This window comes from Streptopelia decaocto (assembly GCF_964273445.1).
Source record: "Streptopelia decaocto genome assembly, chromosome: 5".
Classification (NCBI taxonomy): Eukaryota; Metazoa; Chordata; class Aves; order Columbiformes; family Columbidae; genus Streptopelia; species Streptopelia decaocto.
In genome coordinates this window covers 13274895-13301657 of record NC_138659.1, presented here as the reverse complement: position 1 = coordinate 13301657, position 26763 = coordinate 13274895, and the positions used below count along the sequence as shown (strand labels likewise).

General features: G+C 39.4%; 1 protein-coding gene across 4 annotated transcripts in view; it reads right to left on the bottom strand.

Moving 5' to 3' along the window:
• DAB1 (DAB adaptor protein 1) overlaps positions 1–26763 on the bottom strand; it is a gene marked incomplete at both ends in the record, with an annotated part of 111809 nt that overhangs the window by 29041 nt on the left and 56005 nt on the right. For 3 of the 4 annotated variants that reach the window (XM_082052811.1, XM_082052812.1, XM_082052813.1), the window contains 4 exons: positions 4162–4227; positions 5553–5591; positions 6184–6303; positions 6922–7053. In XM_082052811.1, coding sequence (XP_081908937.1) covers positions 4162–4227; positions 5553–5591; positions 6184–6303; positions 6922–7053 — 357 coding nt within the window. The remainder of the gene's footprint in view (positions 1–4161; positions 4228–5552; positions 5592–6183; positions 6304–6921; positions 7054–26763) is intronic. The other variant, XM_082052810.1, reaches the window with a different exon arrangement.

The following is a 26763-nucleotide window of genomic DNA, read 5'->3' as shown; positions in this document are numbered from 1 at the left end:
ATTTAATAATCTAAGTCAAGTAAAGTCATAACATCATAACATGTATCCCTGCCATGATCGGGCCCTGCGGCTGCTCTAAGCGATGTTCGGGTACAATGCTGCAATTTTTACTAAGGATTTATTGGCCTGACAGAGTCTGACACAGCCAGGGAGCTGAAGCCAACAGCCTCAGATGGACAGGGGATGATGCACTTAAAAAATTTGGATGAGTCTTTAGTTGAGTCAACAAGTCACGACTTACACCTTGGGCATTTATAACCTGTTCATGTAAATTCAGTCGCTTTGTAATACTGGGCTTTGCTTGCCCAAGGACTGCTGGTTTACATATTTATACTTTGAGATTATATTTCTTTTCCTTCTTAGAAGCACTGAGTGTCTACTGTAAACGTCACAAGCAAAAAGAACAGTAAAAACATGCTCTAAACTGGCACAAATACTCTAAGTAAATCAGTTCTACTTTTCCACTGAACAAGGGCATTCAGCATAAGAAGATTACATTTCAGACATTAATGAAACCTCACAGGTCAGAGAAATGATATTGCAGATATGACAAAATAATTACCATTTCTGCTTTCTAAGACATTAAATATCTTAGAATTCTGATATTAGAGTAGGAGTGGTTTACGGGAAGCTGAAATAATGTTACTTATCTACTGAGATGTGCCATCATTTCTTAGTCTGTGTAACATATCGAAAAATCTTTCTATGGTTCAAACATTCTCTTGCCCATGTTTAAACAGCAAAGTCTTTATGGTAAACCGTTCATCTTTAATCTGGTGCACACTGCAGGAGTTTGTCAAGAGCATGAGCACAGAACCCTCACAGAAACTGAATGAGCTTTTCAAAAGATCTCTTCTATTCCTATCCCAGGAATGACTTGCTTGCCTTGGTTTTCTCAAAGTACTGACCACTTCCCGTAAACCCACTAAAATCACATTAGGTACATGAAACTGGTAACAGTGGAACAATTCAATTTCATGGAAATTACAGCCTGCAAAGAGAGAGCTTTACATGACAGTGTAAGAACAAAAACCAAGAATGGTCTATTTAGTAAGTCATAGGAACGCTTAGTCTTCATAAAAAGAGGACAACCGTGGTAAGATAAACTATTTATAAACTCATCAGGCTGCATTTTCCTCTTTCTCTCTGGAAAGCTTCCCCTTCAGTCATTCTCCTCTTCCTCCTTCCAACGTTTCTATGGAGTAATCCTAATTTGCACAGGCCCGTCCACAGCTTATTGTGGAATGAGCATTTCCCTGCACTATCAATCTCTCCTTCACACTCCAGCTTACAAATACATTAGAGAAAAGCTCCTCACTTTCAATATCAAGACAGAGAAACTTTTCCAAAAGACATTTTTCTCTCCTGACTTGATACCGCCTGTTGTCTTGTTGTCTTTACTTGCCATGCATCATCACACTTTTTTTTGCATTGCTACTGAGACTGGGGGTTGGCAAGTGATTTCTTCTGTTTTTTCTTTGATTAGCAATATCAGCAAAGAGGTACCAGCACTATTGCTGCTGACAGCTCTGTCTCTGTGACAGGCTGTGATCCATTTTGATGTACTTGTATCTTACCGGCAATACAAGCACTGCAACTCAGAAACCCCCATCTCAGATTGTCAACTCCTCATGGAGCAGAACTTGCCTCTTCAAAGAGGCCAGTGCTGCTACATACACGATACAAAACCACCTATCACAATCCCATTCCCACCTCACTAAGGCGACAGGCAGGAAAGGAGATGGTATTAAGACATCTGACACTAGGTGAGAGGATTGGCACATGCTCGGCAATCAAGTCCCTGCCTAACTAACATATTAGAGCAAATTATATAGACAATATTAAAAGAGCAGACAGACACAGACTTTGGGGTAATGTATTAAAGAAAGGTGACAGACAGAGAAAGAATGCCTAAAAAGAAAATTGTGACCTCTACTATGTTAAAAATAAATAGAAATTGTCACTTTTGGTACATATCTTCCACCTCCAGTTGCCCACTGGGTAGGAATCTTCCCAACAAGGGAGAAGTGAATTCTTTGCATACCAGCTCTTGGTTGAAAAAACAGAGCAGTACCACAACAAAGATTTGGTGAGGCTGAAGTGAGGATGCATGAGGTTACTGCGGAGATGCATGTTTACTGAAGTGTACTATAAGGAAGCATTTGTAGTAAATAATAGAGCTGGCAACAATTTGCACCAGACTAAAACAAAAAAACAAGCAAACGAAAAAAGAGGACCTTTTCTAATTCAGTTTTTAGTGGACGGTGTTGAGTTCATCAAAATCTTGTAAGAGAACCAATTTTGCCAGTGTAAGAACCACTGATTTTCAGCAAGCCAAGAGCTCACCAAGGCCATGGGAACTCGGAAGCTCACGGCTCTGGGCAGGTCTATGGTAGCGATACTTCAGCATCTGTAATTTACAATAGATAATAGAAAAAGACTCATAACTCCCTCATCTCAATGTTTGCTGTATTCAGGGTGTTGCCTGTAGCAGATACAGAGAAGGACAATGCTAGATTGCCTATACTGAGAGTATCTATCACAAGTATATTCTGCGCCTCAATGCAGGAGAAAAAAACTTCATCACATGCAGGCATTGCCATATGAAGCCCTGAACAATTCTCTGGTGACTTCCAAGACAGTAACAGCATCACCTTGAGATGAGACAAGACCTCACTATATGCTCAAAATCTTCTATCCCCATTTTAAGAAAAAGCAAATTCCCAGAGAGTCCTCCTGTTTTTTAGGCCATTCCTCAGAACACATTTCCTACTTCTTTCCTCCCCACCAGAATTTGCTCTAAGTTCTCCAAACACTGGCAGCGATGACCCCATTTTGCCTGGTTCTACAGGTTCTTCTCTAAAACATCACTAAAAGCTCTGCACTTCCATGAACAACAATCAGAACACTTTGGCCTGAATGTAGTTGCCACGAGATTTTTGCTTCTAGCATAAAAACATAGTACTATTACATAGAGTAGTAATTTTTTAACAGATACTTTCCTGAAGACAGTAAAACTTTCAACACTATGCGGTAGAAAATTTTCCACCTTAGGCACACTCTCACCTTGAGAGTTTTGCATGTCTTGGTCTAGAGATGCAGAAAGATGCACATTCTTAGTGTGTGCAGTGGAGTGCCAGAAAATCAACAGAACAAGGTTAAGCGAATCTCATCTTAATAACCCTGTGATGGGGGTCTATAAGATGGTTATTTTCTAATGTTTAACTTGCATTTCCCTTTTGCTTCTATTTTGGCTTCCAGCTATTCTACCTTTTTTTTTTTTCTTTTTTCTTTCTTTCTTTATTATCTTCCTACCTTTTCTATTACTTAAAAAAAACCTTTTCATTTTTTTTTCCTTCCATTCTATCCTTGCTTTCTCTAAATTATAAAAGCTTTTCCTATTAGCAGATCAACTTATAGTACAGCTAGAGGAAATGCTTAATCACTGCTTGAGTCTCCTGCCCCTCCATACTAAATGATTTCCTCAAATCACAATTTTTACAGCATACAGAGATTTCTGTCTCCACATTTGCCTCTGGTATATGATACAAAATGAAGTACATTATATTTTAATAAACCCTGTATCGATCCCTTGAGGATAAACTGCATGACAAAAGATTATTTTATATTGCTTTCAATGCAATTTTTGTCAGCGTGAAGAATGCAAGCTTGGGCTCTAACATAACATATACACTCAGAAAATATTTTCCCCAGTCTGGGGGATATCCACTGAGAGCTCTTAGGTTTGTTGCTCAGTTATTTCCTTGGTTAGCCAGAAAGAAGAACAGTACCATCAAAATGTCCTTCTAAGAACTGCTTGGATGGTCTGCCCTCTATCAGATTTCACTATCCATTTTTTAGAATAGGTGTTTCAAAAAATTAACAGAAAAAAACAGAATTCACTATTCATCACCTTATATGGTGTACTCAAAAGTTTAAGACCTTTCATTAGTTGACAAAGTTAATAAAATTTGCAGAAGCTGAAATGACAAACAACAGAAAAATCACACCAAGCCTGGCAGATTATTCATGTCATCAGAATGAAATGTCAGACATTTTCGTGATGAATGAGAACTAATAAAAGTGAACTATATATGAAATGTACTTTACTAAATGCTTGCAATTGTTGCAATGAAAACACCGAAGTTAGCGATTTTATACCTGATAAATGTTTTCTTCCGTTTCAGGCTCACGGATTGGCTCGTGTCCAGCCTCAAACACAATGTACTATGACACCAGCCGCCAGAGAGGAAAAGTCAGAGATGAAACAGAAGGGAAAAAGGCGATTTGGAATTCCACGTAAAAACATAGGCAGGCATTAAAGAAACAAGTTCAAAGTACAGGCTGGCAGCAGGACAACCCATTTGTTGGAAAGCGCAGAGTAAGGCTGTTTCATATTTCATAAACCAGCAGTGAATAGACCTAAATCTCCCCTAATGATCATTAGAGCAACTTCCTAATTCTTACTCACTAGGGAGACCGCCTGTGGCCCAATATTAATTTTCTGAAGTCAACGTGAATGTTGCCTCTTTTACATAATGGCAATTATTTCCACATATATTTATTATCTATGAATAAAAAAAGCTAAATTTGAACTGGAAGAATAGGCTGGTGCTCATGTAACAGGCCACATGCAAAAGGCTGTCACAACACTTTTCAGGTTCTTGCTTTATTGTGAAGAGCACAAAGTAAAACTCCTGACATTACAAAAGCCGAACAGTAATTTAGGGCATCCTAATTCTTATCATCTTTCTTGCTGCACCTTAGGCACTGTTCAACATTCACTAATGGTTGAATCAGTTTCTTTTGGTGTGCCTCCCACTGACATGCCTAAGTGGAAGAACACAAAATCTCCAGGAAAGAAAAGGTAAACTATCATCTATTTTGTTTCAGCACAAAAACAGGAGAGCAAAATTACATCTTTTTCTTCTTCACACTTAATAGGATATTGGACATGAATATATTGACATCTTTCTGATAATCACCTTCGCTCCCAGACATTTTGCTTGGATAAAACAAGACTTAAATTTCAGATCTCTTATTAAACCACAGCCCAAATGGCAACAAGGGAATGTGTTACAACATCAATTCCACTGTTGTTTTTTTTATTCCAAATATTCACCCTCTGAATTAAATTCCGGCCCCATAGAAGCCAAACCCAAAATGTCAATTTATTACTATTGGAACAAGATGTTATTGTTTTTATTCTCAAAGTCATTCCCTTTTTAGTTGGAGTTTATATTAAAAAGTGATGCCAAATCTCATTTGGAACTTAAAATCTGGAATCACAAGCCACATTTTAGGAAATATTTACAAAATATTTAACCTGATATATTCTATAACTGAAATATTCTATTCCATACAGATATACTGTGCCAGGACTTACAGCTTTATCTCTAAATATTCTACTTTCCGTAAAAATTTGCAAATTTCTCATAAGACCTCTGTCAGTAAATTTCAAAACATCTTGCTAAAAGTTTTGGCTGTGTTTGAAGATAATATGTTATCTAATCATTTCTGAAACTCCAAGGCCATACAGCTTCAGAAATTACCTGGTATACAGGATCTTCTACATCTTCTTCCAAAATTGTCTACAGCAAAGTAAGAGGACAGGCAGTAAAAGCAAAGAACATAAACAGTAGAGATAAAAGAACTGTACTCAGAAATTGAAGGACAGCAAAGAAATAAGTAAACTGGGCAGGTAGGTATATAGTTTTCATTCTTTAGCATACAGATAAAGTCACATTATTGTTCAAAGTAACTTTATTAAGTTTCATCCAAGTTTAACAATCTGCACCTTATTCGATTTGATTCCAATACACGCATTCAGAAGTATGTTGAATCTTCCCTAAATTATAAGACTGTTAAAACCTGACTTACAACACACTGACCATTAAAACTTTCCTTCTGCATTAGAAGAAACAATATGGGGGAAATGAACAGAACATTTCCAGTAGCTAAACGCATTCATCATGCCCCAAGTGATCGCTTTCATCACTGTTTAATCCTACTTCTGAGCTCACGATGGCTGTTGCGTTCCTATTTGTCCATTTGAAGCTAGCACCAGTCAAACCCATTGCTGTTAAGAAATGCTGAGGATGCTCAGTGCCTCTTTGGAGCAACTTTTGGGGGATACGCCAAACCACATTTTTTCTTGGCAGTAGTCTAAGCTTATGCGTGTACCTGGTATACCGCTTGTTCACACTGTTTGTCCTTTTGTGCCTTTTTTTCCATTTCTTCCCTTTGTTTCAGTTCATAGATGAGCTGAAACAGGTCTCGCAAGTCCAGAATTACAGGCTCAGCCTACAGAAGCAAAAAAAGGAAAGAGAGTTTCTATATGGGAAATATACTCCTCTTATCCCATCCTACTGATAGAGCAGTTACAGCATCTCCACAATCAGAGAGAACTGCATCCACATTTAATTTCTACCTTAGCATCCAGGCTCAGGTTAATTTCTACCAAACTATAGTTGCAAATTAATTATAATTATGAATATAAAAGGTGTTACGAGTATAAAAGGTATATATGAATATAAAACCATATATATTATCGGTTTCTCATACAATGAAATTACAGTAGACTATATGCAAAGTAGCTCTTTGGTATTTATTATTTTCTACTTAGATGAGTATAGGGATATAAACAAACCTATTTGTTTCCAGGCTAGTTTAGTTGGAAAGGAAAACAGTAACTGATTATATAAAAAAAAAAATATACATCATGAAAAGTCAGAAAGAGTGAAAAACATTCCCTTTTTCCCAAGCTGTTTTCATTAATTTTCTATTTAAGAACATCTAAGCAGACTCTTGTGACAACTCTAGCACATAAACAATCTTGTATTGGCCTCTTGAACTGCTTCTTATGAACTCAGCTTTTCTATTGAGTTGCGCTGTACAAAATGACAGTCATCTGATACTTACCGCCTGGGCTGTTTTTATTGCCACAAATCTGTGATTTCCCTCCTTTCCACATACATATCCAAACGCTCGATGGTCTGTGATATCCTTTGCGATGTATGAAATTTCATGAACTGCATGGTGGTGCTGTAATAGCTATTAAAAAAAAACAAACCACGGTAAGAAATATCCATCAAAATGTTCCATTAAAAAGCTGTACGATTTCTTTCTCATCAATGCTTTATCTGGATCTCAATAGCCCCATGGAATTACAACAAACATACATAACCTGGTATCAAAATCAATTAATATTTGAACTCTCTAAGATTATTCTCTTTTCATAATCTAGCCAAACTTGACTTGCTTTAATAATTTGACTAAAATCTTCAGCTGAATATTTTTTTTGTATCTTTTGATGAGATACAATTCAACAGAAAATACCATGCTATCTGGTTACTACCTACATAGCATCCTAGGTATGGAACCAATATTTGTGGGTATATAAAAGCAGCAGCAGCAGCTGTAGCTTCATACAGAGTGAGCCCGGGTACAGACAGATGTGCAGGGGCTGCAGAGCCAGAGCTGAGATATCCAACCTTGGTAAGAACCAGCACCAGACTTGCTTCACCTCTGCAACACTTCCCATCAGCCAGCAAGGCATATTCCATTTAAAGCAGTAGCAGAACTCCACAAATGTATTTTTCCCAGAAAATTCATGGAAATGCAATTACCTAACTTGAAAACAATGCTAAAGGCAACAGTTGACATTTAATTTAAAATCCCACTTTGGTTAACTGTAATAACAAAAAGACTCAATTTTGTTTTAAATGCATGAGCAAAACTCTCCCCAGAGTGGGGACATGAATCTGAGACTCCTAGAGACATGTCCTGGAGTGTCAGCAGCTTTGTCACTTTAGACTAAGTAGTATTTTATTACCAAAATAATATTTAAATATTTCTACTTAAAATAATGTCCTTGAAAAGTTTATCTAAACCAATCTATTAGTTTGGATTTCTACCTTCTGATATATTGACCTGCTCTTTTATCATCTAGGGATAATGCTATTTCTGAGAGCAGGCAAAGCTTCATGAAGAATTCTTTTGAGGTCCAGACTCCTGCTGGTTTGGAGAAAAGCACATTTTGAAAATCAGCATGGTATCCAGGCAATCTCTAAACAACCCGTTATTTTTGGAGGTTGAAAAAACATTTTAAAATTCAAAATTGGAGAAGATGTGCATGTGTAGAAGCAAAAAGGCTGAGTGCATGCAGGGCAAGTGACAAGCGATGAGACTTCAGGAGAACACGGATTGAAATTTAAAAGGAGAGGCAGCACATAAGAGACAGACAACTACATATGAAACAAAAGGGTGGATATTTTTTACTTTCATTTCACAGTAAATGATTCCTAACTTCCCAACATCGAGATTGCTTGCTCGCAGGAAAATGGAAGTGTTGCCATTGACTTCGGGCTGAACGTGGCTGAGCTGAAGGTGCGCTTCAGACTCTCCCAATGTGTTAAGCGTTTAAAATTAATGATGAGATCTTACTTAGATAATACAGGGATATTGATTTATTAGGTTTTTCTGAAAACCAAGTTGCATGCTATCTGTTACAATGGAATGAAATGTTCCCATCTCTCTATTCTGCATATGACAGGGAGCATCATCTCTGGCTTCTATTAAATCAAAGTTCTTTGACATTGCTTTATTGATTGCAAGACAGCGTTTTGCACTGAAATTAAACTGTGATCAGATTTCTTCCTCATGGAATTAAATTTGAAGATCACTCTACCATGGAAAAGTATCACCCACAATGTAAGACAGCAGATGGAGACACTCCAATTTATTTGGGAACCCTCATTAACCGTTCAAAAATCATTACATTTTTAATGGTTATGATATTTTACATACTGTATCAATAGATGTACAAATTAAGTAAAGGTGACTGCAACATTATCCTTTCACATATTTTATGGTATGGAGTGTTTAGCAAGAGTTTTTCATTTGTTTGAGGGATGCTGAGTTGGAACATACACATGAAATGCGATGTTGCATACACACATCTGTACTCAAATGTAGCTACAAGCATTCCTTCAAACCTCTATTTTCACAGCCTTGATCTAATGTGTCCCTTCTACGCATTCCAATGCTTGATTCCAATTATTATTTAAGGAATGCCTGATTCTTTGCTCATCGTAAAGCAGAAATGAGACTCCTGTTGCAATCAGTAGAGATTTACCATGACAAAATGCAAGACCAGAACTGCACCTTTTCTGTAAATCTGTGTTCTAAGGATCAGCCTGATACCCTGCACAGCCCTTCACAGCAGCGAGACATGCGGGAGAGCACAGGACAGCAGAAGGGACAGCACAGGGAGAAACACCGTCTCATCCAGCCATCCAACAGAAACCCAGAACTCAGACTACCTATAAATACAAGGTCTTTGCATGTTCTGATTAGATTTGCACCTGGTGCATTCTCACAGATTAATCTGTCCCACAAAATGAGACAATCCAACAGAAATGGCACCTTTCCCTCAGTTTGTAACCGCTCACATGTAGCCACCCCCTTGAGATACCTGATATAAACAGTTCTGAAATGAAAAGAGACAGAAGCCACAGAAGATTGCTTCTAGCAGAACTGCTGCTCAGTGCTCAACAGTCAACATTCACAAGCAATCTGCCCCCTACGGTGTTTTTTTACATATCTTCAAGGTTTTCCCATGACTTCATCCTGTCTCTAGTAGGTCAGAAGCACATAAAAGAATTTTTTCATATGACACCCCTATATGCCCATGCCGATGGGTTCCATCACACACTATTTGATGTTTTTACTGTATCTTTGCTGAGTGCTGCTACGAGCCATTTACCAATTCATAAGTGAGGTATCAAATTGTTTTGGAGGGCTGCAGTAGGACAGAACAAATTATAGACAAGACTTAATTTATATTATAGTTCAATACAGTCAATTAAATATTGCACAGATTAGAAAGTAAATTAACATTTAAGCTTCAGTTGTTAAAAAAATCCACAGTACATAGCCTCCAAATTATTTTAGGTCTCCTGTGACTCTAATCACTGTTGCAAACATTGAGGCGTTTAAATGAAAGCACAGATAACGTTTCACAATGGATAACTAAAACAGTCCTGTAATGCACAAGTCCTTCTTTTTAGGCTAAACGTGATGTCATGATTATATTTTATTCAGACACTAGAAAGCTTTCTCCCGGTGTTAAAGAAGTCCGAAACACCCCCATTCACCAAGGCTGCCATCCTCCCTCTCCCCCTTAAGTTTGCTCCGGTCTCTCCCACCAGCCATTATTTTCTCTCCTTTTTTCCATCCTACCCCCTGCTTCTCCTCTTCCCCCAGGTTGCTCCCTGTACATCACATTGAATTGATTTAGCTGCCTCTGAGATCTGTAGCGTTTCTAATTTTCCTCAGGCTGCTTGGCACCTATCATAAATTTTTTCACCCCTTATCCTCATCTTGCCCCTTTATTTCCATGCTGTAGCCTCCAGTGCCACTAAATCAATTAAGTCAATCAATTAAGTACTTGGAGGGTCCAGCAATCATGTCAAATATGTGAGTTAGATGGCATGAGAAAGTCACTGCTTTACTATCGCTATTTCTCTTTTAATGAGGTTGTCTATTTAGTGGAGCCTGGGGCACAGTGTTAAGAGCCACAACAAAATAATATCCTGCAAGCTGCAAAGCCTCCCATAAACGCTGCCCCACCGAATGCAGGAAGCATGTATCAGACAATATCGTATCTACAAGGACAAGTTTCACAGGGATTTAAGTTGTGCAGCCTTTCACCTTGAATAACTAAACAGCGAGCCCATTTTCAGAGAGGTGTCACTGTTTTAATGTCCATGTCAACACTGGGGTTGTATGTGACAGACACGGCCCAAGCATCCTCTGCATTTCTATTCCTCTCTATTCACCTCTATCACATTTGAATAAGAGACAGCACATTTTAAGCGTCACGTAAATCTCCCCAAACATCAAAAAGTGACTCACTAAACTGCAAAATCCTTAATGGATTCATAATAAAGTAACTTTACGGACTATAGTTTCAGTCATGCTGCTGTCTACCTGCAAGTCCTCTGTACTCCCACTGATGTTGTGATTGCTCAGCAGCACATTAGGAAATCAGGACCTGTACATTTAGGAAGATCACTGAACAAATCATGGAAACTGAACCTAATGTGGAAAATTACAGCAACACCCTCACAACAAGCTTAGCAAGCCAGAAGCACAATAGTACACTGACCATTATTCACTGCAACACGTTAAGTGAAAACAATGAATTGTGAAACACGTGAGTGGTTCAGAGATGAATTTTATCTTGCTGCTGCAAGAAAGGCTGGAGTGGTACATGTGTGTGTCTCCTCTGCTACAGCTGTGATACTGCTGTGCTCCCTGACAGTGCTAAGATGTTCATACCACAGCACTTTGTCACACGTTCTTCTTCCTTACAACATCCCAAGGTCTGCAGGGATCATGAGGACAGCAACTGTTCGCAAACATTTCTCTAGTTGCCCAGGTTTGTGGCACAATGCTTCTCTGCTGTTTCACTGAACTTAGTGTCTGGAGCTGCTCATCTCCATCATGAACACCCACAGCCCAAATACATGCTTAAGGAGTAGACATGAAAACACCTGAATTCCCTACAGTTGCTGATTCAAATTCCAGACCTATCTAGTTTTATAACTTTCAGCCAAGGATGGAGAATAGTCTCCTGTATGTTGACAACTTAAAAAACCCCCAAAAATCCAAATCTCCCAAAAACCGTTGCTGGTATGGAAGTTTCCCTGGTACCCATTATTGATGCATGAACACCTGCTAAGCAGTTGTGAACCTCTCAGCTTCCCTTCCCCATACAGACAAGTGTTTCAATGGGACTGTGTACAGACAGTTTGGGGAACAAGTCAATGATCTCAAATGTCAGTGAAATGGAAAATGAATCAGTAAATCGTATTTGCACCACGAACTCGCCCGTGTTGTTTTCTGCAACTAAGTATGTGGGTGGCAGATAGGGTGGCAAAGCATCAGCCTGCCATGATACGTAGGGAACGAGCAGATGGGGGAAATGCAACAAGCCTTCCCCAACCACTGCTGCAATTTTCAGTTTAATCTGAAATAGCGAAGAGGAAGCAGCTTGGCGTGCTTCAGAGCTATAGTTACCAACAGCTCCAAACTCCCTGTGAATTGCTGCTGGACACAGCACAGGGCAGCCAAGAGCAGGGGTGGTGACAGAGCTCATCCACTCAAAAAGACAACTGGTTCCCCACTGCCACCAGTGCCTTCACCCACAGCCTTTCCCCCCCCTTCCTGGGGGTTCCTGGGCACTTGGCGCAGCATAAAAACATGCCAGAGGCAGCTAAACCCAACCTGATTAAGCTTTGCAACACACTTTGAGAATTTATCACTGCTGACTCATTTCTCAATAAGTGACAGGCTGCTGCTCCAAGTCCTCCACTGGGCAGATGCTTTTTACTATCCTTTTTTTTTTTCCTATTACTTTGGCCTGTTTTCCAAAGATTAATACAAAAAAATTATTTGGATTTTTCTCCCATGGGTCAGAAAGGCAAGAGGCGAGAAATTCACCCCGGCCGTATAAAACAACCAAGGATGTTTGAGGAAAGGAGAAAAGATAGCACTCACAAAAGAAACAGCTTTGGAACTATGTGTCTAAACAAAAGGAAACAGGAAACATCATGTTTCAAATCCAACACTCCTTTCCTGCCCTGATGAGTACCCAGTTGCATGTCCATGGGGAGAGCACTGCAGAATAAACAGTATATGAGAGAATGCAGTAATTTGGCTTACATGTGGCAGCGGACCTCTCAGAAGGCAGCCTTTAAGCATGTCTTCACAATGAGAAGGGAATAAACCTGTCTAATCCCTGTGCTTCTTCTATACACACTGATTTTGCAGACAATAACATAAAGGAAGAATTTTCCAAGTGCCAACTTCTAAAAAGTGTTTTGTGCACAAGCTTTTCAATAAAAAACACTTGGCACAGGAAATACACTTTCAAATTATATGCACATCAGAGCATGGTCCATGCATCACAAACAGGCATGTAAAATATGGTGCTGATAAAGAAAATAACTGAGACAGATTTAGCCCCAGTTATCACAGATTCAGTCCCTCTAGGGGGTCAGCCATCTGGCTGTGACACACCAAAGCACCCAAAAGATACGTAGATTTCATTTCCTCTTAATAGCAATAATAGTAATAAAGTCTTAAGAGCCATTTTCTTCAACAACTGAGGAGACTGAAGCAAAAAAACCAGATTATGTGATTCCCCAGGCTTACGTGGCAACGTGCAGCCGAGTCAGGAAGGACAAAAGTCAGTGAGTATAATCGTATGTGTAAGGATAAGCACGTCTTCAAGTGAAGTGCTAGACTAAGCTCAATCTGTACACTCCAATTCATCCTATATATAGACAAGCACTTAGCGAAAATACCCCAGGTAGGAGCCTATTTGGTTGCACTCGGGAAAATAGTTTAAAAGGGTACTTCAGCCTCAGCTAGAATCTGAAATCATCCTTACCATTTTCTTTGCTTGATGAAAAAAAGTCTCCTGCTCCTGCCTGTATCTTACCTGAGGAGCGAGAGCAAAGCGGAGCGTCCTTGTCTGTGCCTCCTGTCACAGGCACACACAGCGATGCTCCCGACCGGTCTGGAGTTGTCCTCACCCGAGACCCCCAATATACTCTGGGAGTCAATTAAGTCAGCGACTTAACTTTGCCCAGCACAGCAGTCTAATTGTGATTAATGGATCTACGATATTGAGCTAGCTGGATGTTCCAAGAACCTAATTTGTGGAAGAGAACACCACTAAGGTAATAAACTTCTGTCTGGCTCTCATAATTTGTAATAATGTCTGACAAAGACCAGACATGGATTTAGTTATTGTTCATTGTCTTAGGAAGCAAATGCTAAGTTGCTCACACAGAAGATCCATTTATTAGATATATGAACTTGTGAAAGGCACAAAACAAAACTGGAATGCACACACAGCCAATTGCATATCTTCACTTCAAAGGCTTTTCAATTTTTTATTGCACCAGGAGTGAAAGTAGCTAGCTAAATCTAAACCCCTTGTCCAATTACTATTAATCCCAAGTTATATTTTAAATATGTACTTGGAAATATTGTTCCAGGACAAAGAAAATCCTAAAGGGCAAGGAAACATTTTCAGAGAGCTTTGAAAAAACAAATGTGCTACACTAAAGCCGCGATGCTGGACCTCCCATGAGTCTCATGCTATTTTCTTATTGCTTCTGCATCAGACAGAGCCATTGTTTTATCAGGATGGCTAAAACAAAGGATTGCACTGTGATGCCAAGAAGCATCAAATCTGATCCTTCGCACCAAAATCAATGGCCCCATTAGGCCATAATCAGCTCAGTAATGCAATACGGCCTTATATTGCAGCTGTATGGGACCACCTATAGACTATAATACATTGTTTCACCTTGCCATGTCACTATTTTGATGTGGTGTACAAGCAGTAATACTTGCCTATAAGGATATTATATTCTTTGGCATGGCAGCTACCCAGTGGTCACTGCTGGGTTTCCAGGGCTGATGAAACATATCCGTCCAAGTGTATTCCCTCTTAGCACCCACCTCATCATCTTCTGCAAAATGCGCAGTAGATCAAAAGAGCCATAAACATGCCAATATCGCTCCTCTGCTCTCAAGCCAGAGCTTGTATACAGCCAATGCACAGCAACAGGCACCTCTGACCGTGCCTTTTATTTTTTCCTGATATACTCTGAAGCTTCTAAGACCCTTATTGATTATATCTTGAATTTGAGGGAGTACAATATTCAGCAAGGAGCCAGTCAGTTCATTACAGTATCAGTGAACCTCTCAATATTTTTACTGCATTCATCTTTACAGCCTGTGAATGTCCTCTGTGAAGGCTTACTTTTATAAGGGTGTTTTGTTTCTTTACACCAATATTCCTCACTTACTGAAATGCTTCAGATTTACATGAACAGTACAAGAAATCCCTTTGTACAACTCCAACAAGCTATGGATTTAATTTTTTTACTTTAACTGTCTCAGATCTTAACAGCGTCAGGTTCAGCATTATAACCCACCCTCCTCTTGCGGCATTGTGATTCAAAAAACTCATCACAGAAAACCAGCCTCTGATTCTCTCAATTTGCCATGCAAACCCTATAAAGCAGAGCTTGCAAATATCACAAAAGCATCACTCATCTGGCAATACTAAAATTTAAGTTGCACTGAGTAGTCATCAAACAGGTACTTTCTTTAACCATAAATCTACTTCCACGACATTACAAACTTTCCTGGAAAAGAAGAAAAAGGACAAGAAGGATTTATTCTATATTTATCTATCTGTCTCTCAGATACTCATACCAATTTAATGAGACTCTAAAGGGGGCTGAGGGAAAGCATATGTACAGAGAAGAATGAGAATAGAAAAGGACTCTGAATTCACAAACCGTGTATAACCAGTATGTCATGTTCACAAGCCAAATGAAAATGAAAGCAAAAAAGTTGAGAAGTTCACACGACACAATGTTTTGTATCCTTCAAATACAAATATGATTTCATAATCAGAAATAAACCAAAGCATACAAGCAAGAAATCCTGGGTTCCAAAACGACAGATTGGTTTCAAGTGGCGGAGTAAAGAAGTGGACAAAATCCACTCTAGCCCAACTCTTCATCTCTAACGGCTTCGTTTTCTAGTGGCCAACATATAGATATACAGTATCGGCTAAAGGAGACATCCTGAAATGGCCCCTACCACAGACATCAGTATGGTTATGAGACACACTTGAGTTTTCCTTTCCATACCACAAATAAGCTTTCCTTCCTGGGATCACCCTTCTCTATTACTACTTTTGCCAGAATTCGTTACCATGAGAAATCCTCCTGGTTCCCAGCAGAGATGTCTCAGCTGCTGGATGTTCTTCCCGATGCAAAACTGGCCTGTGAAGCTATGGCAGACTTTTTGAAAAAGACTAAGGAACATCCTCTGTCAATGCTGTAAGATCTCGGATTATTCCGTAACTGGAGGTGTGCAATCACAGAGCTTTATAACAACACCTGTGTTGAAGGAGCCTGAAGGCTGTTGATGGACTCAGTGAACCTGCAAGTTTGCAGAAGATGACTCTGGAGCGATGAGCTCTACCACTCAGAGACAGTACTTTAACTACCTACCCTGGTCACAAAGACCATGTCATTTTATTTCCAGTCTTCCTAACAAAAGAGAGGAAACCTCTTCCTTTGAGTTATAGTTGCATGTAAAAACTAACTTCAGATAACCCCATAGATGTGCCGCTCCTTCATTTGTTCAGGTCCCACAACAGACATTTAACTTAGGACGTAAAACATCTGTAGCAACACAACGAGTGTGTGCAGTACTTGAGCCCGAAGATAAGAATAAAACAAAACATAAAAGGCAAACCTCAAAGGGACTCTTGAGAACACAATTTTTGGCTCAATTTCATTTTCTTTCCCCCCCGGCATTATCCCGAGGTGGGAATTTCTGGAGTTATACTCAGTAGATGCCTGGCACATTGTGTGTGAACAGTTCTATGTTTCAACTCGGGCAATGGAGAGTATTTAGTTCCGCCCTGGTACCCTCCAAAAGGGAGCCCTGAAGCTCCCATTTGCACATTTTAATGCCCGGAGTTGTTTCTTCCATGCTCATTTTTATGTAAAAGCAGGACAGATGTTTGGTTTTAGTCTCCTCCTGCTAACCAAAATCTCCAAAAGCAAGCTTTGTTTAAAGAGTCTGCACACAGACACGGCCCAGCAGAGAGCATGGCTCAATTGTGTTTACTTTCTTCTTTCCTTGCCTTGCTCTGCTGTCCTGGCAGCGGGTGTCATGCAGTGTCTGCTGTTCAGAAAAGCTGCCAGGCAGCGCTGCCCTCGCCTTCCACTTAATGCCCGCAGTAGAGCCCTTTACAGCTCTGATGCACGGGTGCTGGCTTGTTTCTGCTAGTTATTCCTTTAGTTCTCTCCCACCCTTTACAACTTCTGTGCATGGGATGTCTTCTTCTTGTAATCAAAAATGAACCTCCTCATTACTTCACACTCAGCACTGCTCAGCACTAAGCTTTGCACATGCACAGGTTATGCTCTCGTGTGCTTTATATTTTAAAATACTTCCGAATTCCTGTAACATTCACAGGAGTGCATTTGGCTAATGAAAGATCGCATAAGGCTATAAAACGTCCTCTGAACCAACTCAGCCTTTTTAAAAGCAAGGACACAATAATTAAAAAAAAAAAAAAAAAAAAAAAAAAAAAAATCAGATCCATATATTCAGATCCATATTTTGTCTACCTAAAAAGAAAAAAACAACACTCAGAGGTATGCAGAGCTGGGGCTGGGAGCCATATATGGTATTTTCAGATACCTAGACTTCTCACTTGCTTTAAATATCAAAGCACTCAAATTAATTAGCGCTTGTCCTCACCTAGTGCACAACCTTCGCTGGAAGTACAACGATGAGGAGTTAGGATGGGAACCACAAAGGATTAAAAAGCATTAACAGCAAGCCAGAGTCCATTAAATGCTGCTTTTTCTAGAGGAGTGCTAGAATGTAGGGACACGTTAGACACTGCTGTAATTTCACCATTACCACCAGGTGCAGGGTAGCACGACGGGAGATGCTGTTCCAGCCCTTAGGCTCCAAGACATGAGGTTGCCTGCATGCTGAGCATACAGTGCATAAACCAGAAAAGTTATGAGCACTGTTACTTCATTTAGGAAGCCAACTTTTATGAACAGTTATTTATATATTAAGCAAAGATCTCTTGGTATCTGAAATTTATTACTTATTCAACTGAAAGACAGGGCTAACAGCAGGTATTTGTGTTTGGTAACTGTTAACACATACGAGTATCCAGTGGCAACCACTGTCTTCTCCTTCCACGGGGCCACTTAGTACATAAACTAAGTGTAAGAAAAGGCATTTACTCATCCCCCTAGACTATCAGATTGAACAAAGGTCTTGCCAGCTTCCCTGTAAAGACACACATGTTCCTGAGGGCAGAATATCATGCGCTGATTTTATTGCCAATAGGCACCTATTACTATCATCCTGCAAACTCTAGGTAACTCTAAAAGTAAACCTTCCTGTAGTTTCCCTCTCCCAAAGGTAATTTCTGTCCCTCGCACGTGACCCCAGCAATAGCAGAGGTTAAACAGCCTGCAAGTTAGCACAGGAATTCAGAAGCATGGGCGGTAGAATTGCTATTACCAGAGCAAACAGAAAATTACAGAGCAGCCCTACCAGATAAAATACACTGAATAGGAAGGAAAAAAATCACCAGCACACCTGGGGTGTAATGCTTCGCAGAATCTCCAAGGGGAAAGAACAGCAGATTTCAAATGGGGACGACACTTTCTGTTACAGCACCGGCTCCAGGTCCCCCACTGCTCTGCAGGGAGGTTTTGGTGCATCTCAGCCGTCCCCGCTATCATTATGTCAGCACTTCTTGTTCTAAATCCTTTCCTGAGCAGTTTGCAACCCAGCCATTTTAATTCTGTGTGTGCTGAAAATGGGCCTGAATTTTTTTTCTAGTGTGTAATGCATTAACCTGGCTTAAAAATATCAGTACTTGCAAGCAACAGCCCACCCCCATCCCCGTATTTTGGGTGCTTTTCTATAAGGAGAAGAAGGAATATGGCTCCACTAGAGTCAGTAGGATGACAATGTGGCTTTCATATCCTGGTTTATTTGTCTGAATCACAAAAGGGTAATGATTACAGGAAAAAAATCCCAACATAACTCTAATACTTTTAGTCTTCTGCTGTGGGACAACACCTCATTGCAGGGATATAGTGCAGATCCAATATATTATGGGATGCATAATCATAGAATCATTTCAGTTGGAAGAGACCCTCAGGATCAGAGTTCAACCATAACCTAACTCTATCACTAAACCATGTCCCTAAGAACCTCGTCTAAATGCCTTTTAAAGCCCTCCAGGGATGGTGACTCCACCTCTGCCCTGGGCAGCCTGTTCCAATGCCCGACAGCCCTTTCGTGAAGAATTTTTTCCTAATATCCAATCTGAACCTCCCCTTGAGGCCATTTCCTCTTGTCCTGTCACTTGTGCTTGGGAGAAGAGACCAACAGCAAACATTTTTATAACCAAAAGCTGATTTTCGAGTTTTCAGTAAAATTCAGCCAAATTCTGTTTAGGCATACCAAACATTAAAGCTAGACAAAACTGGAAGTGTTTACATAGTAATTTTTTTGCTACAACAGCTCTGTAGACAGGTACCACCCCCCTCATATAGACTGGAGGCTAAACAGCGATTGCAAACACACATATGGTGAGGTTGCCCATACCATAACACACAATGCATATAGCAGCACCTCCCTTTCCTAAACCCATGTGGGGGTGCTTGGATTAAACAACAGCAGGCCATAGACAGCCAAATGAGACCAACACTAAAGTCATAAAATCTAATTTGCTGCCTTTTTGAAAGCAATCAAATTTTTACCCTTTTCACACTGAAAAATACAACTATAACAAATTCCCACAAATTATTTCAGTTTGGATAAGACATCTGGAATAGCTTTATTTTACCTTCATACCAATTAGCAGCAAAAATATTACAAGGCAGTTGCCACTGAACTCAGCTCTAGATCAAGAGCATTTCCAGATGAGAGGAAGGCAACATTTCAGCCCTCCTCCATATTGCCAGCTGCTCAGTAGAAAGACATAAGGTTCATACCGAAGTTCCTGATCCCCAAACGCTCAGATGTCATGATGTGCAAAATCATATCTGAGTTTTGCCTTTTGGGATCTTTTCTTCCCATGGTGACAAACCTACATAATATATAAGGATTTTACAATCTTCATACAGCAATTTGGGCATCTACGGAATGCATCTCTACGAGCTTGTGGCTACTAAATATCCCTGTGGATCACCCCAAACCATTCAAACTGTCTATGGTGCAGTTTGGAAGACCAATAACAAATGAATTACAATAGTCAATAGGGGATGTAATTATGGAAGTAGTTTCTTATGACATTACATTTTGCTAACTATCAAAAGTTATTTAGGAAATGTGCTATTTAAAGTATCACAAAGAATATAAATACCTTGTAGGAGTAATATGCAGCATTTTTAAGTTCCCTACTCTGTCATATTCTAATTGGATATATTTATTGCATGTAGAACCGTAAATGTCTTAGTATTCATATTTATAAGTAGAGAGAAAGGAAACTGCCAAGTGACACCACAAGACTCCCAGTTGGCCAGAGGAATCTTTTGCAGGCAGAAGCTGCAGACAATGCATCAAATCCCTGTAAGGCATAAAAATGGCCAGATACCACCATTTTCAAATGTACACGCAATATTTGACTTGGCTGTTTTTCAGTATGCTCTTTATTGTTATTACATAATATTTTTATCCCTAGAAGCCCTAAGCGTGGTCCAAGACCCAACTTTTCTTATGATAAATTGTTATAAACAGAGAATTCTGCTAGAAATATGCATTAAAAGTTAATCCCAGAGAGCTTATCCTGTAATTTCAACCTTTGAAAGGTAATGGCCAGATGATCCCTGGGACATCTCTGAGACACAGGACTGAAATAACTCCTCCTCAAAAACCCTTGGGCATGGAGAAGGCCTTTGCATGGAAGTGTTTTAAGGAGAAATGTGAAGAAAAAGTAAGGGGGTACTGCATGAATATGTGCAAGGAATTCCTCCAAAGTACGACGGATAGGATGGGAAAAGGCTCAGAGTCATTTATTTGAAAACTGAATAAATGAATGATGAACGAAATAAATGAATGAAAGTTCGTGCTGTGGAATGACTCCTTGAAAGTGGACAAAGAGCAAAGACAGCCATGAAGAGCCTGGGAAAAAAAAAACAACAAGGCTATAGGTTGATAAAATAGAGAAGGCAGATTCAGTGTAGGAATGTAAAGAGAAGTGTGGCATGATCAAAAGAACAAGCTGAGACAGCAATCTCAGCAGTCACAACGGATTTCAAAAATAAAAGTCACATTTGTCAAGGACAAAAAAAGGATAACAATTGAGACACAAGATGAAGAGAGGCAGGACTGGGTTTTAACCGTAAGCACAACAATAAATGCTGTATTTCAGAACAGTTAAGAAGAATCTGTAAGATCTGGATTTACCCTGGATGTGACAATCGAAAACAAGGTTGAGTCAAAAAAGGCTGCTGAATTTACAGGGCTGAAAAACAGATGATGCTGATATTTTCCTCAGCACTCCAAAAACGAGGTCAGAGAAAGACCTTTGGGAATCAGGATTAAAAGGCCCGGTTCAGCCATGTTAAGCTTGAACTGTTGGTTTAACATGTAAGGAAAGGGCTGGAGAGACAGGTCAGGAATTGAACAGGAGACAGGACTGGTATAATTTGGTTTGACAGAATAACCAAATTTATATTTGCAACTGAAGTAACTGATTAAAAGCATAGCAGGAGAAGATATCAAGGACAGAGCACCTGGGAAATCCCAGATGAAAACTGCAGGAAAGAGAAATTACAAACGTGGGAGACCAGAGAAAGGACTTAAGTCAAAATCAGCTGATGAGTTAACAATGCTAACAAAATGCTCTGCCTGAGATCAACCATGAAGAGGAACTTTGGAAGATCAGCTTTGAAGAAATAAAGAGGACAAAACCCACCTCTGGGAGCTTCTGGCCTAGAACTGGAAGAAGCCCTGGGCACAGACCATTAACAATCTCCTGGCCAATACCATGCTCTGGCAAACACAAAAATTCAGTGAACTAATCGCACCATCCCTCCTGCTCGCAGCAGAGCGAGTACAGAGCAGATTAATTCCTTCTTTCATTTCTATTTTTAAATATTCAGAGATGCTCAGTGATAGAGACTTGACAGTTTGACATTTCATCTGCTCCAGCACACGTGGCTTCAAGAAATAACTACAGTTCCATAATCGTACCTCGATTTCTGGTCAAAGATGCCAGAACCAACAGATTTCCAGTAAAGTCAAGAAGTACCTTTGGTACATTTTAAATGAGGTATCTTCTGCCAACAGCGAGAATTTTAATCTTGCTAAAATTTTCTTTCAGCCAAGTTTAGCTGTCCTGTTAGCAATCTATCAGCATAATTAACACGATCATTCACATCAAATGGAGAAGAGCAGCAAATCCAGGGGTTATCAGCACAAACCTGACAGAAGTCTCCAAACAAGCTGGAGAACTCTTTATAGAAACCTTAACAACATGTTTGAAAAATCTGTAACTACAAGGTTAAGAGAGCTCAAAAGATCAAGAAGGTAGGCGAGACATAGGTATCTAAACAGTGGTTAGATCCTATCACAGCCATAATGTTGTCTCACTAGAACAATCTGAGGCCAGCAGGATTAGAACCAGCTGCTATAGGTGTTATTTATTTGGACATCGTTCAGAGATAAAGCAGAAGCACAGTCATTAGTTCTGTGGCCAGCATTAATGTGTAATTTTTTTTTTTTGGTACAAAATGCTACAGATAAGGTCTCATCCCCCTTCCACGAAACAGGGAGGTATTCACCAAGTAACACCTTCTCAGGTAAAACCTGCTCTGCATGGGAGCCATATAATCTTCCTCAAAGACAACAAAAGTTAGAGTAAGGGATGCATAACAAGAATGGGAACAGATGATCAAAATGATACATGTATATTTATATATACAGTTTTCCTTCCTGGGTATCACCCTGACAGCCTGAAGAAAATTGCTACAGATTAAACTCATAAACCATGAGTAACACACTGGAACACTTCTCTACAATAGTGTAGCCCAATCAGACTTTTACAGTATTCCTAGAAATTATCCAAACCCACACGCTGTGCCAAACCCTGTATTCTGCTAAAGACATGGGTCAACATCTCTAAAAGATTAGCCAGTCCCTCTAAAGTACGGAATAAATCATGAAAAGAAAACTTTTAGGGTGCTGCATACGACAAATTAAGAAAAATCAGTGAAACAACTATCATCTTCGTAAATTGGGTTACAATCCATCTGTTTAGGGTATTTCTCACAAATGAAACCAAACAAGATACTGATAGAAGTTTGTTACAATTTTTTTGGACAACTGCAGAAGTCTAAATAAATATTTCACCTATAAAAATAGCTCATATAGACACATATTGCAGTATATTCCATCAATTTGCATACCCACAAACTGATAATTCTTTACTTAAAACTAATTAGTAATTTTTTTTGCTTTCATCATATTTCTCTTTCGCATCATCTGGGTTTTCCATTAATGTCACCGGGCTTTTGCAATTAGAAAGCACATGAGTCTAGAAGTATATCTTGTTACATGAATGCATAAGAAAATGGTTTCCCAAGTATTTTACAGAACGTAATTATTATTTTTAAATACATTTTTGTAAAGTAACCTACAGTAAACAAAGATTTATTGCTACATAAATAAACAATGAGACAATTACAGCCTCTGTATGGAGACCGTATTAGTCATGCACGTCTAATGAAGCATTACTAAGCTATCACAGGGAGATAGGCTGATATGTGTGATTAAAAAAATAATGCTCATAAATAGCTAATGAACAATGATGGTCCTTCAAAAATTTTGCATATCTTGCTATATTGAGAGTTATGCTTTTTGTCACTTTCTAAGAAACATATTAACCACTAGCTTCTACCCTGAAAATGAGAATATTAAATGGCACGATGCATCTAGTGGCATTTTTGCCTTCTACAGACCATATTTTTTAAAATACAGAAGAGCTCTCATGCAAGTCTACCAATGAAGAACTGTACTGTGTTTGAAAGATGACGTCTTGAGATGTCACCAGGGTGCAGGGGGAATATGACAGAACAAATGGTCAAAAATTATTTTCATATAATGTGCAGCCATTAAACCTCTGAAGTGGCATTGGGTAGAAAAAGTCTGGGTTTAGTATTATGATAATTGTCACAAACTTTTTATGTTAATATATATTTAAAAAAATTGTATTTCCTTCAGGTAAGGTCTATATTTGGTAGAAAGAGAGAGAAAAGCAAGTGGAAGAAAGCAAGTGGGATGGATGGCAAATATATAACAAAAGACAAAAAAAAGTACATTTATTAGAAAAAAGAGGGTCAAAACCCATGTGTAATGACAATTTTGACATATAACAGGAAAATATCCTGTTAGTCAAACTAAATATATACCTCAGGATGTACAGCTGATGTTGGGACTTTAATAGCAGAACCATGTGGGGTGTTCTGCCCACCTGAGCAGGCTTCTCCAGCAGATGAGTGAGTCTATATTGCAATGTATATAAACTACAAGCTTTCAGGGTGAGCTCTGCTAAGTGGGGCCCTTCTAAATACATTGGTAAGTATTTAAAAAGTGGTATAAAGGGACCTGTTTAGATTAATCAATGGAACAGAATGATGAGATGTAGGAGAAGAGCATTATTATTTCTATTGCACTGCTATGGATGGTCTAAATGGTACTGCATCTACGCTGCAAGCTCACAGCAAATCCTCCTTGTATTTTTCTTGGTGAGATAAATTCTTCTCAAATGATAGTCCACCTTCAGCCTGATCTCCTTCGTGGATAAATTTACTCAAAGGGCAGAATTCCTGATGGCTGAAATAATAGCATTATTAAAATCAATACTTTTTGATGAATATTAGGTCTGGAACATATTAAAGAGGACTATAAAGTACAGGGGAAAAAACCTTGCTTATCATTTTCAGTAGTAACCCAACTACAGCCCTTCATCTGTAATGAATTATGGAGCAATTCCCCTAAATCATCTGTATGAAGTCAGCTATGACACTGCCAATTTTAAAAAATTTGCTAGTTTTGAGCTACAAATTGATTTTTTTATTGTGATAAATTAAAATCCAATAGTAGCCTACAAGATACTAAACATACAGAAGCCTACGTTTTTTCAGAATATTCTTTTTCTCTTTTCTACCACATCAGACTGCCATTGTGGCAGACGTGATAGCAATAGCCAATGATAGAAAAGAAGAAAGGACACTCTAAAGAGGTAAATAGCCTTTCCAAATAAACAATAAATGAGCCCTGTGGCTCAAAATATCCTTCTGGGAACCTGAAAATCATGGAAACACATGTAAGGGGGAAAGCACTATGGTGGACAGGGAAGGCAGTTAAAGGAGAAGAAAGCAGATGCAAGATCATCTAGGCTGTTCCCTATTTAAGGGCATATTTTTTTCCCTGTTGCACAAATGTGAACATCAGTCTCGAAACTTTATAAACTCTGAAGTTTAACATGGATATCAGAAGATCTGTGTGAGCAAAACCCAACCTTTTTGCAACCCCTTTTGCTTCCTTCCCATTAAAAGAGTCAGGCTGAGCATTTGTACATTCCCAGTTTTTCCAGCTTATGAGATTTTCCGTATTGCTTCTAACCCGAAAAAGGGATCATCAGGGTCCTGCATCACCTAATAGCATTGTCCTTATTTTACCTTATAGGAGGCTCCATGTTACAGCAGTAATGCAGTTTTCTTTGGGTGTGACTTTTAAGACATTGACCTAAGACTACACAGATGATACTATTCACTACCACAATAGGTGATATCTCTTAGTATTACGCCAGGATAAGACACAACCATATGGATGAGAAACAGTGCATCACCCTAAAGATCAGTCTCTCGTGCTGTGGAAAGCACCTTGTTATTATTTCTATTGCAGCTATACGGATGACCTGAATTGTTAGATGTTGAGATTGTACATGACCACCAGCAGGAATGGGAACGAGATGACAACTGTAGGCTGATGTAGCAGGGACAGGCTGGATGAGAGAGACTGTGAGAAAAATGAGTCAAGGCCATGAAAGTGTGGGACACAGAAATACCCAAGCTAGGGGAAAAGCTGCAGGGATGGCGGCTGTGAAAAAACAGAGGAGTTCATGCAGCCCTGCTTCAAAAGCTTGGCATGGGAAGAATGATTCTCCTGCTTTCAGAAAAGCACGTACAAAACTATGTCAAGAGCTCCCCACATCCCTCTGCCACAGTCCTGTTTCAAGAAGGACAATTCAATACTCCTGTCCGTCTCTCAGGCAGCTTCGGGACAGACATCTGGAAGGTGGATTTAAAGGTTTCATTCTACGCCTCAGTGAGTGAGTGACAGGGTTACTATGAGGATGACAGGGTTATGTCAGATTTAGAGTATTGGGTGTCAAAGTTATGAAATGAAGGAGACTTATTCTCATGTCCCCGCCTCACTAGTTGCAGACAGGCGAGTGTGCAGGATGCTCTAGGAAAGGCAATCTGTGGCTAAGCCACACCTATGTTTCTAAAGAATCCCCTTTTCTCTCTTTATTTTATGAAAATACATCCTATGTTTGTGAAACAGTCAGATACAAGCGCCACAGGACAGGTCTCCCTCTCTGCTTTTTATTTTCCCAAGAAATGGCTTTAGTCTCAGGAAAGTAGCTGTGCCCTCAGTGCAGAGTGCATGGCATGGCAGCAGGCTGCACGCTAAAAACGAAAATACTACCATATCAGTGCATTATCCTCGGTTCTGTACACTGAATGCAACTGGTATTCTCTGGCCAAAAATAGGTGCGTCATCACATAGTTCGTGTCTTTTTATTAGAGGACCCAACCATGACTGCACTGGCAGCCCTAATCCTGACATTTCCGATCTCCTGAGCACAGGCTGTAACCTCAGCAGTGTTCTCTTACACACGGCTTTTGTATGAATACTTTGCATACGCTGTACACAACATATTCCAAATGAGCTTTTCATTACTAACTACTTGTATTATGTATCAGTGAGCTCAATGACATTGATTTTCTAATAATATAAATTAACTGGCGAAGATAATTTCATCTATCATCAGTAGGGTTTTATTTCTGGCATCATGTTTAATAGTTCATCTTTCAA